Here is an 18084-nt window from a genome sequence, read left to right on the forward strand (position 1 = left end):
TTTTAGGTTGTATTCTATGACGGTGAAAACAAATGCAATAAATGACCTTCAGTTTTTTAGCTCGACCAAAATGTCACGGAAATGTAAATAATTTACAATAGCAGGAATTAGAAAAGTCCAACTCAACTGAACTGTAAAGGGTCAACTCAACTGAACTGTAAAGGGTGACATTACAGTTTTGCTAGGTAGCTATTATTCTAAGTAAGGGGTCATTAACCAATGGTATTGTGGGCTTTATAATACTGTGTTGCTCCGTTGGTCATTTTGACCGATTTTGACAATGCTTTCAAGTTAAGTGGGGCAACAGGTTGTCCAATAATATAAGTACTGTGAATGATATTTACCTCATCATAACAAAATAATCTCCCTGTGTGCAAATGTGTGGGGAAAATAAAAATAAGCAATACAAAATAAATAAAACAAATTTCTAAGTATGTGTTCTTATTTTACAATTCTTGCACTTTTGGATCTGGATATGTAAGAGTTAAATCATTGGTCTTATAAACATAGCCCATAGCACATGCAAGCCTTTAAATTTTTTTGCTCCCATAAATTAACAAATCATGTGTTCTACATGGAAAAAGGAAAAAGTAATGGCCTATATCGGTAGAATTGCCTAAGTTTCTATTAGGTGACATTCAAAACCTTTGTAGTCCATTCTTTGCCTTTAAAACTTAAGGCTTTGACCACCTACATTAGATTTCAATGCCAAATAGACGGTGTTTTTACTTACCCCATCCTTTTGGCAAAACACCCAGTCCATCATTGGGTTGAGATGTGGATGGGGCGGCACTGCTCACTGATGCCTCTGGTGGCGGGTTGCTTTGGGTTTGGCCAACCAAGAATCTTTGGTTGAAAGCCTTGAAGTAAAAATGTAGATAGCTATAACTTTTATTAGGTAATTTTTATGATGAAGTGTACAAAATGTAGGCAGTAAAATGTTTGACATCCTGTCACCACTGCTAATTTTTTGAGGTTGAATCCAGCCTAAATCTTTTTTCATTTAACAGTTTTTGTCAGGTAGCAATACTCTAAATAGCTCACTCAAGTTTTGTGATTCAAATATACAAGAAAACAGCTCAAATTTCTCTAAATTTTGTTGCTTGTTAAACACCATGAAATATAAATTCAACTGTAAGTTTTTTAACCAAGTGAATAAAATGTCATTTTTGCTGATGTATGGTCAGTTAGTTCATACACAAACATCACATGCATTATATTTAGCATGACGAGCTTGTCACGAGAAATAAGAAACCGGTTTAGTCCGCTCACCCATACACCTAATGTTAGCTTAGCAAATAAACTATTGTTCGGGCAAATCATTAACCGATCTTGGGTCAACGGCAGCAAAAAAAAGACCTTGGGTCAACAGCAGCAAAAAAAAAGAGTTGATATGACAAGACAACCACAAAAAGATTACCTGTCGTTGATTTTGTATGTTGTCCCGTTGATTTCTCCAATCTGTGTAGTTTTGCACACGTTGTTGGGTTGGCCTTTGCCATGTGGTAGAGCGGGTGTTGTGGTCGACATAATAAATCCTGCCACGATTGTCCAAACGCCTTTCCCATCTGGAAATGAGCATAATTATAGTCATGAGTTTCCTGTCAGTAAGCATTGCTCCCATTCATAAGTAAATTACAAACATTGTTAGCACCTATATAGTGGAAGCTTATGCCAACAAATGTGTTTTCAGCAAAATCATCACATAGTTTTATGGTATCTTTCACTATTTAGCAACAGATGTACTTTCAAAAGTATCACTAATTTGACAACAGACAAGCCAATATATTTGTAAAAACAAGATTTTTCGACATATCTTATGTCTTTTTCATATCAAATGAATCCCCAGTAAAAGGCACAAATGGTAGGTGAACACATGCAGATAAAAAACAATATTTTTTTTGCTTCTTTTACTTGCCGCTTTGTAAATGACATAACATGTGTTTAAATGTCATGTTTTTTACAATCATGTTTTTTCTTGTCAAAATCTTTAAAACCGTCAACTGTGTACCTATATTAATTTTTTTTAAATCGCTAAGTATCATTTGACAATTAACAGGAAAAAGCTAACAACAAAAAGGACAAATTGACATAATAGTGTATGAGGGAAAAAGGTTTGAAAATGCAAACAAGGGTGCACAGCAGAGTTTAGATTACTTACCCCGATGGAAGTGGCTCTGGGCGCTCCCAAGTGGTGGTTTTGGTGTTGTGATCGACGTAGTAAACTCTGCCCATTCGATCAATCCTCTCCTCCCAACTAGAAACAAAAAAATCTGAAACACTGCCTTATATTGCACATAAAAGCCCCATACGTTTGGGCACCTAAATGTTCCTTTAATTGTCAAATCATTTAATTTACCTATTTTTTAACTGCTACAAAATGGTTTTGGGTACAAATAGTTCTGAATAAGTTATTACAATCAAATTTTTTAAAAACAGTGCACTAAGTGTTCTGTAATTTACTAAAAATGTATTTAACCAGTTCAAATTGGGTTTAATGTTGATTACAATTTAAACAAGTTAACAGAAATTGACCAAATTTTAATCCTTTTTTTCTGCGAAAATAAACCTAACTAACAACGCAGTCAGGTCAAACACATGAAGTTCAGGAGGTTTAGCTGACCCTGTGCTGGGGCATGGAAAAACCTTAAAAAATTACACAACCTCTTTATGGCAGTTTACTGGTCATTTAGACTGCACAGTATTTGTACAAGACTTTGAGAAAAAATACACAGTCAAAAAACTTACCCAGATGGAAGAGGGTGAGTGTTGGAGCTAGTGGGGGCAGCCGGGGCTGGGGGATTCACCACAGTGTTGGGGGAAGTTGGTCCGTTAGCTGTAGGATTGGTTACATCTAAAAAGCAATTATTTTTTAAAAATTGTCTTTAAAAAGGTAAAAGCCTGCACAGCAAGATGATTTTGTATGTAACTAGAAGGGTGGCTTTCTGATATACTTCCATTTTATATATTCTATACGATATTTACCAATTTACTATACACATCATTTGATCCACACATATGATTGTTTTTGTAAACAAAAACTAATGGGTCCCCACACGCGTGTTTGTGCGGATTTACGGTAAACAAATGTTGCGGTGACTTTTAGATTTTTAAAAACAAATTTTTAGAAAGCATTAACCCAACAATAAAAAAATTGTTCGTATTCTTTTTGCACTATTATTGTCATATAATTACAAAAACATTAAAAAAGAACGAAACAAATACTTTAATTTAATCTCTTGCTTTGACCCAGATATTGTCGTACCATTGACCTGCAGTAACCTCTCAGGGTGCACACGCCAAACGACTGTTTGACCTATTGACACCGTTTTCAATAGACGCCGTCCTTACTGTTCAACAAAACCGTTTAACCTAATTTATACATGCCTTGAGTGTTGATTCCTAAATTGATAGAAAAAAAACACTACATTATGATGAAAGAAAGTTCTGAACTGTGTTAGTAATACCTACTAGTTGACCTTAAGTAACCCATGGTCATGCGGCGGCCAACCTGACAACGAGCATTTAAAAAAACACATTTATCTTGCAAAAATGTCAAGTTTGATTTTTCAACTTTATTTTGATTAACAAGTTTTGCTTGACATATACGAAACCGAAGCACGCTTATTAGGTTTAAATCACGTCATAGGTGTGAAACCTTCGCCAAAACTGAAAATGTGAGTGACAACTTAATAAAACGAAATAGCATTGCTGTGCAAAACAGCTGATTTCCAATCACCGAAACGACGTCTCATAAAACGTCTGTCCGACGTCAAGCTGAGCCCTCCTGCTATCGTAAACCAGTGAGTTACTCTCTTGGGACTTCTGCCTACAGTGTCTTTCTTGACCAAACGAGCGTTAGACACATTTATGTTTCGGGGGCCTGTGGGTAAACCGCTGGGTAATTCGGGGTCAAACTTCTGGAGGATCAAGTTTGGATTAATAACTAACATATGTCCAAATTTGAATAAATTTGAAGCACTCTTTCTTTACCAAACCAGCGTTACAAACCAGCGTTAAAAATTTTACGTTTTCGGGGCCTGTGGGTGAACCGCTGGGTCATTCAGGGTCAAACTTCAGGAGGATCAAATTTTGGTTAATAACTAACATCTGACAAAATTTAAACAAATTTGAAGCACTCTTTCTTGACCAAACGCATATAACAAACCATGTTTTAAAAAATTTGCATTTTGGGGGCCTGTGGGTGAACCACTGGGTAATTCGGGGTCAAACTTCAGGAGGATCAAATTTAGATTAATAACTAACATCTGTCCAAATTTGAATAAATTTGAAGCACTCTTTCTTGACCAAATGCGTTTAACAAACCAGCGTTAGACAGAAAAAAGAAAAAAAAATACGGACAAAAACAATATGTGTCCCCTTCAGGGAAGGGGACCCATAACAAGTATACTAAGTCCTTTCACCAAAGTTGTCAAAATATCTTTAATGTTTTCTTGGTTGTCAGCAGTGCAGTGCCCATTTTACACTTTGTAGAATATTCTCCAGGTCAGCCCATGTTAACATAATATCAAAAAATCTGTGAAAAGGTAGTCTATAACAAACCCTTCAACAGGTAACAAATGGCTCCAATACATACACACACACCCAAGCTAAACAAATGATTGTGGTCTCATTTTAACGTTATGTTATGGATGATTTCATTTCAACAGAATTCAACTTTAAACCACAACAAAAGTGCCAGTTAAAATGAGAAACAGTATTTTTTGACAATTTTGTTTCATACAGTTTTTGTTTTGCAAAGGCTGTAGGTTGTTTTTTATGTTTTGGAAAGATTACAGTAACTTTGATAAGGTACATGGCAAAAAAGCTATTAGAATACTTTCCTTTACTAAAATTTAAAGAGGAAAATAACAGCCCAAATAGACATAAAAAGCAACATGTTTTTATTATTCAAACGTTTCAGCAAATGCTTGTGCCATCATCAGTGATATGAGGTGCCACATCAGTTACACCCGTTTAAAACTGCTTATGTCACAAAAAAGATTGACAAAAAGCTACTAAAATACAACTTTTTTCTTAAGTTTAAAGAGAAAAATATCAGCCCAAAAAAGCATAAAAAGCGACAGGTTTTTATTGTTCAAACGTTTGACAAATGCTCATGCCATAATCAGAGGCTACATCAGGTACACCCGCTTATAACCACTAGAGTCACATAAAAATGTGTAAAACTTTTTTCTTACCTGTGGTACTGGTTGATTGGGGCAAAATTGCTGGTAGAGGCCTATCAGGTTGGCTTTTTGGAATAGACCTAAAATGAGACAATGTTTATGCTATATATATATATATGAGCAGAAACAGCAGAAATGTCAACCGACTGAAAGTACTTGAAGTATCACAATTACATGAAAAAAATGTTTTGTAACTCATAGTAAGTCCTGAGGCACTAAAGAAAATTGCAAGGGAATTCCCCACTGATTGCAGTCAAATAATGTTATTTCTTATCATGGTCATTATAGATGCAATTCACAAAAAAACTACATCTACATGCAGTGGCAAAAACTTACCCATTTCTAAGAGCTGGTCTAGGAGGTCTGACAGGTCGTTCGGGGTTAGTTGAGGTCCCTGGCACATCACCACTCGAAGCTGGTTCTGAAGAAAATGCATAACAGTCACAATGGAATAAACTAGTTCAACATATTTATGCAACTAACAGATATGTACTGATAAATATATCTGTGTTTTTCCAGACATATTACATGAACTTTCCCCTTGCTTAAACAACAAACAGGCCGTAACCATAAGGGTAATGGCACACAGCTCAATGGTAAATCCAGCTACCATTTACAAGACAACAAAATGTATGTTGAGATACAAATAAATGCCAGTTGAGACTGTTGCCAGGAAAGCTAAGATATTGTACTGATTTTAAACTGTGTCCTCAACTACCTTCATTCTCCACACCATCCTTCTTCTAGTTTTTTTTTTAAATTAAGTATCAAACCATTTATGCCTTTGGTGGCTTTCTAATACACTTCCATTTAATATATTCTATATCCTATTTACCATATTACTATACACATAATTTGATCTACACATATGACTGTTTTTGCAAGCAAAAACGAATTAATAAAATTGAAAAAAGTACTCTTTCTTGACCAAACACATTTAACAAACCAGCGTTAGACAGAAACGAATACTTTGGGGTTTAGGGGGTGAAAATGGGTAAATATTTTGTTAAGACACAAAATTCTTTAAAATGCCTTACATTGCACCAAACAACAAAGCATAAAACTCCTAGCTCATGTACTTTAGTCAGTACAGCCTTTTTTTTATAAAAAAAATACGTTTTTGGGACCTGTGGGTGAACTGCTGGGTCATTCGGGGTCAAACTTCAGGAGGATATATGGATAAATAAATAACATCTGTCCGAATTTGAAGCACCTTTTCTTGACCAAACACATATAACAAACCAGTGTTAGACAAAAAAAAAAAAAATATGGACAAAAACAATATGTGTCCTTTTCAGGGAAGGGCACCAATAATAAGTGAAACCTTTCAACTGTCTAGCAAATTTTCCTGCTTAAATTAATAATAGATCCATAATTAATGTGGTAGTTACAGCATGAAACAATTGACTGTGTTGTAAACAATGTACCGCACCTGATCTTGGAGGAACTGGAGGAGCAACTCGAGGAGGAATAGGAGGAGGGGGAGGTTGAGGAGATGGTTGAGTTTCATTTGTAAATCCTGTCTGGGTTGGTGTTGGTTCTATAAAGCAGAAAAAGGCAGTAAATATCAAAGCAATAGATCTGTTCGTGAATATCTGTTAAAGCGTCAGTAGTTCACACTAATGTTAAAAATTGTGAAAAACCAACTGTCCAACCATTGAGGTGTGACAGAGTTATCTCAATTTAACTGTTTACTTGTAACTTAAAAGGGTTTACAGTTTTCAGGGAAAATGCATTGTTTTCTTCGACAGTATTTAAACCCTGGATTATCAGTGATTTCATTTGAGCATATTAATTAGATCAGTGGTTCCCAACTGAGTACGAATATACTTTAATTTTTCCATGTGGTTTGTAATAGACTAGTGACGTACCGAATCGGCTAAATTTTGATTTGGCCAAAACCGAATATTCAGCAGTTTTTCTATATATATATACGGCCCAATCAACCAAATCATTTATGACGTCCCACGAAGTCCTATTCGATATGAAAAAATGTTTATCTTCCATGCAATTAGTGCGGACTAGTTGTGTTTTGTCCTCGTTTCAGTTCTGTGGGGTTTAAAATTGCCTCAAGCATGACTGAGAACCTGCCAATGAATAACTGATTTTTTTTGAAAAGGTTTGGAAGCACTAGGTTAAATGCATCAAACCATTAATTCTAGCATTTACATTACATTACAAGTTTTGACTTGCCGTACTTTATGTTGTGCAACGACAGTACGCCTGATTTCAGGTCTAAAAGCAGCCACATACCTGCTACACCGTTAGTCAGAGCAGGCCGTTGTGTGGTCAAGCCATCAAGTTGTACATCTAGATCCCCCACAACTGTCTGGGCTTTGGTTTCGCTCAACAGTTTGAGTTTTATATCCACTTTGTGCACTGCAAAAAAAATTGTAACAAAAATGACCACATTGCTTGCTGTAACATATTTACCATAAAATCATAACATATTTTTTTATGCAGGACAAAATCAGCATTAAACAGTAAAAAACATATTATTAAAACTTGCTAAACCGTTCTTTAAAAAACTCAAAAGTTGGTGAACCTTTGAAGTATATATATATATATATATATATCATTTACTCCTAATAATCAAGAAGACACAGTGCTATTTTTTGGTCAAGACAGCATGTTCTAATTGTAGAAACAGCTGACATATGAATGTATACTGGGGTCATCAAACAATGATTTATGACACATCAGGCATGAGCACGTAATACAACAGATTTGCGCACGTTTATTGACTTAATGATAGTTTTGGCTAGTGTCCTAACAAGGCATACTGCCAAGATTTAACAAACAAGTGTCAAAATGTAATTAAATCAGTCTAATACAATAAATACTAAATACAATCTAAATACAATAGTTTTATCAGTTTGAAATGAGACAAAACAATGTCAATTTTTTTTTATTACACTTTCAACTTTAAATAGCTCTAGGACATAGCAAATATGCATAAATGGCGGTATATAAAATGCAATATATATTGAGATTAAAACTTTCTGTTCTAAATGCCTGAATAACCATGTAAAGTGGCATCAATTTGTACAGTAAGATTACTAAAAAAGTCCTAAATGTCACAGCATTTAAATGATTGGTTTGTAAACGCCAACAGTACAAAGATCACTTGTGAGACAATACATCCCAACTATTTCTCCTCACAATTACCCCTTGCAGGTATGTCTCCACATACAAAGTAGGTTCAGTACAGAACCATTAAGTTTCAGTCACAAGCTTGCAGTTCTATTGTACATTATACTTACAAGAGCCATTATTATTCTTCAAAAGATCTTGAATGTCACATTTTGCAGAGCCCAGAAGGGTGTCGGCTTTTATTTGGGAAAAACTATACACTTTGAAATCGACTATGCTGTTCACAGTTACCAACCTGCAAAAAAATGCATTTGTAGTCACTGTTTACAAATGACCTCAAATCGTTGTAAACAAATACTACAGGTGAATTATGACCCCCAATTTAGCTGATTATAATCCTTTTACCTTGGTAGACTGTTAAAAGTCAAAGAAACATGTTCAAGTTTTTCTTTAGTGAAGGCTCTTTAATAATTCAAGAATACTAGCATTTTAACCTAGTTTCATATGAATCTTCTTTTTCTGTATTATTGCATGATTCAGTGGAACTGCATTATTTGTTTAGTGTCATGGTTAAGTTAAATGTCAAGTTAAAGTTTACCTGAAACAAATAAATGTTTTGGGATTAAATTAAATGCAAAAAAATATATTTCAATAAATATGGTGGGTTGCGTTTATAATGTAGATTTGAAAACCATTTGATACGCTACGCTCATGTATTGAATGTGTCAGTCTGCTCAAGTTAACAACTAAAATCAAAGCTACAACTTACAGAAAAAGGAAACATTAATTGACTGCCAAAAGCTAAGAATAAACTAGTCCCACCGTCTGTCTCCAGTATCGAATGCCAGCAAACCCAAATCCCAAGGCAGCCCTTAGGCTCAAGGGCCTATGAAAAAGCACAGAGGTACTCACAATGTAAAGGATGCATCATAAATAGGATTAACAGATTTTGCAGCGATTTCAGTCTTTCTTGGAGGCTGCTGATCCACACTAATACTGACATACGAGTCCGGTGTTTTGCTGCCAAAAATCCAGCTCGTTGGCAGCTGTTTGAGATGACCTCGTAATACTAAACATAACAAAGTTTCTATTAAAATTCATTGATAAATCACTATGGTTGGAAAGCATAACTTTTAACGAGTATCATATGGAATTTGGCACAGAGATAATTAATGAGTGTTTTTGAGCCTTTGGCTATTTTTCTTCGTTACAAGAACATCATGAATACTGTACAGACCATTTTTTACATACATTATCTGCTACCTGTTTGGTTAGGTTTGTGGAAAGTAATAGTAGTCACTAATGTTCATTACATGCATGCTCAACAACATAAAGCACACTTAATAAAGCTAATGACTTTTTTAAACAACATACATTTAGTAATAATTTACAATATAGACAATAGAACCTGTCGTTTTTTATGGTAAAAGTTCAATGTAGCTAAATCTAAATACTACTTAAAAAAAAAACAAATCCTTTCACAAAAATCTTTTGTAACATGATTTAATGTTTAGGTTTCACAGGGACAGGATTAATTTTCAAGTGCTTTTAAAAGTTCTAAAACAATATTATTTACTGCAGGGAATGCCTTTTCCATGAACTGCTTATAAATATGTTTTTTTTTTCAAACAGAAAGCAGCACTATGTTGTGAGTTGAGTGATTTACAATTTTCTTTGTGGGTGGATGTGCAAAGTGTAGGTAATTTTTTTTCATTTTATTTAACCTTATAGAGCTCTTCTGGCAATTGTATTTACAAAAATTTATGCCTGGCAGCAACAGCTTTTATACTCATTTGATTTTTCGGTCAAGCCAAAGTACCAGAATAACTTACCTGTTATTTGTATTTGAGACAGAAAACCGTTTGTGGTGTTTTGTGACATTCTCCTTTTATCATGGTGTTATAACACATACATCACTAAACAGGAATGAGCCCTGCTAAAAACACCAGTATACCAAACTTTACTTTTTGGCCTACTAACTGTAAAATATAGAGTTGATGTTATTGTTATTTTGTACAATTTTTTTGTATTTACGTTAAATTGTGATTTTAGCTGTTTTTACAATATAGTATCTGCAGTCAAAGTATCTCGACACACAGATTGGCTGTTTAGGTTTTTTTATTTGCATTTTTTGTGATTCTCGAGAAATGAATTGAAATTGAAGACCCTTTCAGAAACTGACATATTCTATCAAGTAGGAAAAGGGCATCACTTTTGGCAATCGCATTGACAAACCATAATGCTAAAAATCATTTAAATATCATCCTGTTAGATGTAATTTTCCGAGTCTAGTAAAGAATCATGTGTTTGGCCAAAATAAACCTGTCAAATTTCAATGAATTTGGATGTTGTTAATTTCGAAAGGTTAGCAATTAACGGTTGGACTAAAGATCACCAAACATTGTGTTGTTGCACATATAGGCACAAAATCTTTCTTCATATTGCATGGTGGCCTAAACAACACTTCTTACTGCTGCAACAAATTACTGAACAATAAAAAACAAAGTACCATTTTTCTGTTCTAATTATAAATTGTTTCATATTCAGGACAAGAAAAAGGCTTGAAGATTTTTGCTAGTATATATACACAGCACTGGTACACAACATTTCCAATTTTACAAACGATTACTCTTGTAATTTTAAATAGGACATAAATATCAACATTGTTTTTGTTGATTTAGTGTATCATTACACTTTGTAGAAGTGCAATGTATGTTAAATGTTCGTATTTTATGACAAATTTCTAATACACATTACATAATCCCCTTTCCTCACAAATTACCAAACTAAACTTTTAAACAAACAAAAAACTTTTAGAAACAGTTACCGACCGAAGATACACTCAAAACTTTAAAAACTGATTGTGGTCAAAGTAAAACAATCAGTATTGCTGAAATTCAGCGACTATTTAAGTTACAAATCAATAAATGCTAACTAAGCAACTAACAACACCCAAACTAACAAACACACCGAAGTCAGCTGACAATGAATGACGAAGTAGTCACGTGATGAACTACCCATCGCCCACTAAAAATGATTGGACACATTTTCTTTGAACGTTTTTAAGATACGTGGTTAACTATATAATATGGGGTATGATTTAAGGTTTTTCTTTTTAACAAAAACAATATGTTTAATTTCTTTAATGTGAAACCTGACTTGTTATGTGTATGACGCAAGTCCGATGAACCGTAAACAAGCTCACTAAAATATTATAACCCCCTTTTAACTACATAGTTTTTTCGGGTTTTATTTTTTGTCACCATAGCAGTAACGGTTTTCCATCAAAATCTGAAAACAGTACAAGAGCGTCCAGCAAAATCAGCGCATCATAAGTATATTCCGGGTTTAAAACGGATAGAATGATTGACTTGATGTAATCTGCACTCTGAAGTTCGTCGTACTCGCTAATACTCTTCTTCGAGCTGATTTTTAACACGCCAAATTTGTTTACTAGCATCTCTGAAAATATCGGATGGTATTTTGCGTTGTAACCAGTGTTGTGTTGTAGAAAGCGAAACGCATTGTCTCTTTTTTCTTTCAAAGTTTTTCGCTTATGCAAGTCGACCGTTCCGGTTTGGAAGTCCTCGGTGTATTCCATTATCTTCTGTGTAACATTACGAACTGTGAAACCGTACAATCTCTTGCGATGCGAAAATACGTGTTGCAAAATTCTTCTGTCAAGTTGGAAAGCAATTTCTCCGACTAATCTATGTCCGACATCATTAACTTTTTCCTGATGTTTTCTGCGCAAATGGTTTAACAAAAAACATTATTTTACAGTCCATGAGAAATATTGTGCACATATTCATTATTAAATCGAAAGAAGCAAATATTAACCTTGAAATATCTGAGTTTGGGTGGTGTTCTGTAGTCTGGTATTTAGGACTTTTTAAGTTAGGTAAATTATCTTTTTTCCACTCTGGCGAAATTGACCTTTGTGGCGTTTGTTGTTTATGTGTACCATCTTTCAACGGTAAAGATGGTTTTGGTGGTTGTTTAGGTAAGGTAGTGGGAGTAAAAGATTGGTCATCGGCATCCAGTGAATCTTCTGTGTCTGCCGCATTGTCGAAGGGAAGCGGTTTGAAGCTAGTGTCTAAAAAACTAATTGGTTATTTAACTTGCCAGTTTTACTAGGACAATTAAAAACAGTAGAAAACTTACGGAAAAAGGATACTTCGTTGTCCACACTATCATTAAACTGATTGGGTTTGGTTATATTTACAATCTTTGCTTTTGGTGTTGCGGCGCCATCCATAGAGTCTTCATCGCTACGCTGTTTTAACGAAGTAAATGACAACCTTTTGATTTCTTTCTCTAGTTTTTTGTTTTCTTCAACCAGCTTTTGCACTTCTATTTCCGGAGTCAGCTCATTAAAGCTTCCAGAAAAATCCATGTTCACTTACTCCATAAAACTAAACTTGTTGAGACAATACAGCCAAATTGTTTTGGTAAAAATATTAGGCAAATAATGCCTCCACAGTCAAATAAGTTGCTTTATGATGCAACAATTGTTGTCAGGACTGATTGGTAACACCAAAAAATTGTCTTAAAATCTTCTTTATTGTGTTTTATTGCAGCTGGTGACGTAAGTGTGCGCAAGTTGCAGCAAATCAGCTGATTGCCGTTGCGCATGCGCAGTGACCTACTTGGAGGTGAGTGGCTGAAAGCACATCAACGGTTTAATGAATGGCAGCGGGTGTGACTTGCTTTGCGATTGTTTCGCGCAAAAAGAACCACATTACACCATAACTTTTAGGTATATTGAAATAATGATTAGTTCAAAGTAATCAGATTGTTTAGGTAATGTCTTTTTGGTAATCTCGACTGCTAATAGTAACATTTACGCGTTAGTTGCTGGTTAGGCAAAAAGCCAATATTTAGACTTCAGACATTGTGTGTGTTGTGCTTTCAGCATATTTATTAAATATTTAGGGAATTTTACCGGTTATGACAGATTTTGAGTCAATATAGCTGACAATTTTGTTAAATTTAGTTTTATGGGTAACAGTTTAAATGATTTTTTTTCCAGAAAAGCCTTTGTTGTTAGTTTGATAAAATAAGAACAGCACTGAATACCGGTGGAGAAGTGGACCAATTCAAAAACAACTGCTTTCATTTTGGTACTTGATTCACCTATTTCATGTAGCTAAGGAAATTAGAAAATCAAAACACTTTTAATCAATGAAAAGAAGGCTGTACAATGGATGATCATTCATTGGGAAAGTCTGGGAAGAATTTTGCCAATGGAGCAAAAGATTTACAGGATCACAGCCCTGGAAAATGGTTCACCAACTGGGAAGAACAATGTCTTTTAGAGGTGTGTATTTCACCTTGTTTCAGCCATTTTTTGTGCCAAAGTGTATTTTTTTTACAAGCAAATTGCAGCAAATGTTGTCAATGAAAACACAATTCATAGGGAAGTAACTTTTAAACTTGCACAACAAAAATTGTTTTTTAATTTTAGTTGCAATTTCTTAATTGTAATGTTATATAACACATTAACTAACAGTTGTGTTTACTTTGTTAAAACTGCACATAGAATGTTTTTTTTGTTTCTTTTTCATATCTTCCTACATGTTTAACAAAGTAGGAAGAAGACTAGTAATATTTTTATGCCATATTCAGGCTGATAGCGAGCCCTCATCTGAAACAAAATATGCAACCGAAACAACAGAATTGGAACAGAAGCTTTGGCTGTCCTTTCAAAACACTGCCTCTGCAATTGCACAACTGTATAAAGGTCAGTAATGCATTACATAAGCAGTCACTCATGTATTTAAAGCAGATACAAACCAAAAAATCTGCAATGTTGTTGCAATGTATCCAACGTTTTCACCTCACATTCCATTTAAAAATTTTACTCTTTTAGCAATAAATGCAATACATTCTGTACTGTTTTAACAAATTAGAAAAAGTGAAAACATGTACCTAGAACAGTATGTATTTAACAACAACATAACTTGCAGAAACACAATTTTCAGTATATTACGGATAAAATGAATACTGATACACTTGGTTTGTCACATTTAGCTGTTTAAAAGTTTAACCCTGTTTTTGGTTTTAGATCGTGCCCAAGGCAGAGATGAACTATGGGTGTCTTTTCAAAGTGCAGCCGAATATGCCACCAATATGTATAGAGGTAAATTGACTAATTTGAGGTTGTAAAAATGATTTTAATGTAATAACTTTGGAACTGTGTTAACTTGCTAGTGAAATGTGTAACAATTTGACTGCTTATGTTGTCTGTAATAGGGTGATAACTGTTTCTGTACATTTATACATATTGTTTTATGATAGTTAATAAGGCACTTTTCACAGGTTTGGTATGTTTTGTAGATCTTAGACCCTTAGTGATTGCAATAAGATTGTACTTTTAAAAAACTCACTGAACAGGATGTTCAAAGCAAAAAATGAAACTTCAGTGCTGCAGCTAAATTGTTTCTTTACTTTTCACTTCTAGATGGATTAGATGGCTCAAAAAGTATTTGTGAGCGAGCAATACAATGTGGCTACAGCAGAAGAAATAAAGAAATGCTTTCTTGGGCGAAGAAAAAGCGACGACACATTAGGTAAGCGTAAAATTTTTTATTCTCCATGTTGTTTTTATGATTTGAGTGAAAACAAAAAAATGTTCACTAACAATTGATGCTTGAAGGACAATTGTTTCATTGAAAATGAATTGTGTTTCAGGAGAGAAGACTTAATAGGATATTTATGTGGACGGTCTCCACCCCATCGGTCGTCACGACCCAGCTCGTCGCATTCAAAGTCACAAGATGGCAGCAGAGAAAATCGACTTCAAACATTTCATGATGCTGTTTCTATGAACGGTAGGTAGCATTACTGATGTTTAAATAGAAAGTGTTTTTGAAACCATTTAAAAGTATAAAAAAGATCAGGCCTGAAAATGAATTTTGGTGCTGCAAAACAGTAAATACTTTGATTGAGAAAGTTTTGAAGTTTTGTCCTCACTTCAAAAAGTTCACAGCTTAAGGTTCCTTCTGTTATGTTCAAATGGAATTTATAAACACATTTAAAAGTAGAAGACCAGGCTTGCAAGGCAGTAACCACGGCATTTGAGATGCTGGTTTCTAGACAGTTTTGTCCATTTTTCATAAAACTCTTTGGCATTTGTGTTTTGTAAGGTACAATAGTCTATTGAGCATTCCAGTTTGTTGCGTAATAAGACGTGCAACCAAGTAAAACAACTTTCTGTGGAGAATAGCCAGATGCATATTTAGATAACCAGGGATTGGTGAAGGTTCAAGGTGTGGTTTCAAAGAAATAATGGGCCCTTTGATATACAGCCTCCAGGCATGCATGTTGGTCTGTGAATGTTGGTAATTTGTCAATTGTGAAAAAAACGAAGAAAACCACACCTGTCGCACTTTTTGCAAGATTTGAAAATGTGAAAGGTTGTTTTTAATTGTGTGTTGCAACAATCTTTTTTGCTGATACAGTGAAATTAAAAATGCTTCTCTTGTGTATTTGAGTATTAAACATAATAAGCATATGTTAAATAGCTTGTTGTTATTAAATAATAATAAAAAGCTAATTAACTGTTCAATAGTGATTATAATGGCAAAAAATAATTTATGTTGTTTTACATGTGAAATTTCTTTTCATGAACTGCATTTTAACTGTTTTGTAAAAATGCATGTAGTTTTATGTCAGCAATTTTTCTTTCGTAAAATTGTTAAGAAAAGGATTGTATTTTTGTAACGACATAATCAGCATATGCTTTATGTATGTTACAGGGTTGAATGGTGCAATGGCAGATATCAGTTTTGGAGGTGACTCACCATTGCGACAAAATTCTTCTGCTGCAAGAGCTTGCCAACAAGGTTTTGTTTTTTCATTGTTGGCAGCATTTTAGAACACTGCCCAGGTTACAATGTGGGAGCATTAACAATTAGGCAACTTGATTCTGAATCCAGACAATAACAATAAAATTTACAAGTATATGGAGTAGTTATAAAACTTTGTGTGCTACAAAGCTATCATCGGTATGTCACCTTTTTTTAGTTTTGGCCCATCCCTACTATGTTGTGTCAGATTTCATGTTGCTAACACGGCAAAAACTTGCACAAAGACAACTTTTGCTTTTATTTATCTTTGCCACATCACAAAAGTGCTATTCCTTTTGTTTCAGGTTTTCATCCTGATTTAACAACATTTCTGTCAGAAGAATTTCAACGACGGAATTTAACAGCAGGGGCACGGTCAAATTCCCCTTCACGAAAGCGAGGGGCAACAGCACAAGATGCTAAACCTTCTTCACCTAAGCGTAGGAAATAAAACTCAACTTCGAAAAAAATGTGTACATACCTTTTTTTGTGCTTTTATTTAAACATGTGTGCCGGCTGGAACCAGCTGTTCGTACAGTTCGCATGCACATTTTGCATCCTGCAACTTTTTTATTTTATGACAAAAAATATTGTTTTTGTGTTTCGACCCCAAAATTACAAACGTTGTGATATCAATGCTGTTGTATTTTATAACAATAACATTTGATTGTGAAATAGTTAAAACCAGTGATTCCCTTGCCTTTGACATATGGTTAGTAAAAGACACTTTAGCTATGTGAATATGACCTGTGAAGTTGATAAAAGACCCAATTTTAAAAGATCTGTGCATAGTTTAGCTTTCACTATGTACTTTATTAGGGAGGAATGAAAATGGTTTGGATTGTTAAGGAAGGAATTCACCTAAAAGGTTGGGAACTACTGATTTAAACTTTTTGGGCTTGATACTTAATACAGCACGAAGTTAACGAATTTTCCTAAAACCAGGGGTGCCTAGCATAAGCACTGTGGTGACGGTATTTTCCTATGCCAAAATGCATCGCATTGAATAGGTCTGTTTAAGATTGGCATGTGGTTTTTGGTGTCGCAAATCTGCTGGAACTGAACCTCTATATCTCAGTCAAACCCTTAAAATCATGATCAAAATTTTTCAAACTGGTGTTTTACCTGTTAGTGCTGTAGAATTACTCTTTTTTTCTCCTGAACTGCCAATTGAATTTGTCAAAATTTGGGTGTGGCATCTACATTGTAATTCAAGAAAACTTAAAACACATTTCTGACTTATCATACGTACATTTCATTTTCTTAAAAGCCCGAAATGAATGACAATTCAACTGTATTACTACTGGATATTTTTGACATAGAACCTTACACCATTATATTTGTGCCTCATAGTATTGCTTGGACTGCCATACGTTAAACAATAGTATCATCAGACTATTTAAAACAACAACAATGTGTTTTTGATGCATGTTTGTGTTTTTGCAAAACAAAGTGTTTCTTCATTAATAAGTGTGTAACAGATGTTTTAGTCTACCATGTATTGAGTATCGGTAGCTCAGGTATGTTGCCAGATATTGATGCAGTAATTTAGGAAGCTTCTAGTTTATGCTATATTCATAAACTAAGTGGCAAAATTGCAGCAAAGTGAATGCCAACCATTATACATAACTACCAAGCGAAGAAAACTGTACAAATAAATTAGCACACATTTTTCATGCAGGGTTGCATAGTCGGATGATGTAAAGTTTGACTCATAATTCTTTGTTCCAGTAGAATGCAGACTCCTAACCATGATTCTAACCCCTTGGGGTTCCCATTTTGGTTTATATATATGATAAAAAGTATTAGGCATGGGTCAAAATTTTCTGTTTGCACCGAACATCTTGTGCTAATGTTCAGCTGAATACACTCGATGCATTGTGACGACACAAACATTCCCATTTCCATGCTGCGTTTGCAGCTTTCCAATTCCCCTTCTAGCTTATATCACC

The 18084-nt window shown here is 34.5% G+C and overlaps 3 protein-coding genes across 6 annotated transcripts in view; 1 reads left to right on the forward strand and 2 right to left on the reverse strand.

Moving 5' to 3' along the window:
- Nucleotides 1-10258, reverse strand: part of LOC145209168 (NEDD4-like E3 ubiquitin-protein ligase WWP1) — a 19562-nt gene extending 9304 nt beyond the window's left edge. The window contains exons 1-11 of the mRNA XM_080079422.1: nucleotides 10115-10258; nucleotides 9195-9351; nucleotides 8453-8577; nucleotides 7443-7568; nucleotides 6622-6729; nucleotides 5526-5610; nucleotides 5202-5269; nucleotides 2749-2854; nucleotides 2162-2257; nucleotides 1421-1568; nucleotides 734-860 (exon numbers count right to left, since the gene is read on the reverse strand). Of these exons, the coding sequence (XP_079935548.1) occupies nucleotides 734-860; nucleotides 1421-1568; nucleotides 2162-2257; nucleotides 2749-2854; nucleotides 5202-5269; nucleotides 5526-5610; nucleotides 6622-6729; nucleotides 7443-7568; nucleotides 8453-8577; nucleotides 9195-9351; nucleotides 10115-10163 (1195 nt within the window). The 5' untranslated portion in view covers nucleotides 10164-10258. The remainder of the gene's footprint in view (nucleotides 1-733; nucleotides 861-1420; nucleotides 1569-2161; nucleotides 2258-2748; nucleotides 2855-5201; nucleotides 5270-5525; nucleotides 5611-6621; nucleotides 6730-7442; nucleotides 7569-8452; nucleotides 8578-9194; nucleotides 9352-10114) is intronic.
- A 59-nt stretch (nucleotides 10259-10317) lies between these two features.
- On the reverse strand, nucleotides 10318-12856 carry LOC145209170 (speriolin-like). Of its 2 annotated transcripts, none has more exons than XM_080079424.1 (3): nucleotides 12447-12856; nucleotides 12123-12378; nucleotides 10318-12028 (listed from the first exon to the last, which is right to left on the reverse strand). In XM_080079424.1, the coding sequence occupies exons 1-3, from the start codon at nucleotides 12676-12678 to the stop codon at nucleotides 11542-11544; spliced, it is 975 nt and encodes a 324-aa protein (XP_079935550.1). In that variant the 5' UTR covers nucleotides 12679-12856; the 3' UTR covers nucleotides 10318-11541. The 2 variants fall into 2 exon arrangements, with proteins under 2 accessions (XP_079935550.1, XP_079935551.1); XM_080079425.1 differs by having other exon boundaries at nucleotides 10319-12028; nucleotides 12219-12378.
- Nucleotides 12857-12911: 55 nt separating this feature from the next.
- On the forward strand, nucleotides 12912-17614 carry LOC145209171 (HUWE1-associated protein modifying stress responses-like). 3 transcript variants are annotated; one of them, XM_080079427.1, is made up of 8 exons: nucleotides 12912-12937; nucleotides 13315-13602; nucleotides 13911-14025; nucleotides 14350-14424; nucleotides 14746-14854; nucleotides 14976-15115; nucleotides 16043-16129; nucleotides 16438-17614. In XM_080079427.1, the coding sequence occupies exons 2-8, from the start codon at nucleotides 13486-13488 to the stop codon at nucleotides 16581-16583; spliced, it is 789 nt and encodes a 262-aa protein (XP_079935553.1). In that variant the 5' UTR covers nucleotides 12912-12937; nucleotides 13315-13485; the 3' UTR covers nucleotides 16584-17614. The 3 variants fall into 3 exon arrangements, with proteins under 3 accessions (XP_079935553.1, XP_079935552.1, XP_079935554.1); XM_080079426.1 differs by lacking the exon at nucleotides 12912-12937 and adding an exon at nucleotides 12945-13041; XM_080079428.1 differs by lacking the exon at nucleotides 12912-12937 and having other exon boundaries at nucleotides 16043-16173; nucleotides 16438-16502.
- Nucleotides 17615-18084: the final 470 nt, after the last annotated feature.

The sequence above is a fragment of the Phallusia mammillata genome, chromosome 1 (assembly GCF_965637545.1).
Source record: "Phallusia mammillata chromosome 1, kaPhaMamm4.hap1.1, whole genome shotgun sequence".
NCBI classification, from domain to species: Eukaryota; Metazoa; Chordata; class Ascidiacea; order Phlebobranchia; family Ascidiidae; genus Phallusia; species Phallusia mammillata.

Excerpts from the sequence above, each read along its gene's own strand:
- LOC145209170 (XM_080079424.1), bottom strand. The coding sequence starts at position 12,678 with ATGGATTTTTCTGGAAGCTTTAATGAGCTGACTCCGGAAATAGAAGTG. Across the intron at positions 12,379-12,446 it reads CAACGAAGTATCCTTTTTCC|ACACTAGCTTCAAACCGCTT; the intron begins GTAAGTTTTCTA and ends TTAGTTTTTTAG. Across the intron at positions 12,029-12,122 it reads CCAAACTCAGATATTTCAAG|AAAACATCAGGAAAAAGTTA; the intron begins GTTAATATTTGC and ends CCATTTGCGCAG.
- LOC145209171 (XM_080079427.1), top strand. The coding sequence starts at position 13,486 with ATGGATGATCATTCATTGGGAAAGTCTGGGAAGAATTTTGCCAATGGA. Across the intron at positions 14,425-14,745 it reads TGCCACCAATATGTATAGAG|ATGGATTAGATGGCTCAAAA; the intron begins GTAAATTGACTA and ends TTTCACTTCTAG. Across the intron at positions 14,855-14,975 it reads AAAAAGCGACGACACATTAG|GAGAGAAGACTTAATAGGAT; the intron begins GTAAGCGTAAAA and ends ATTGTGTTTCAG.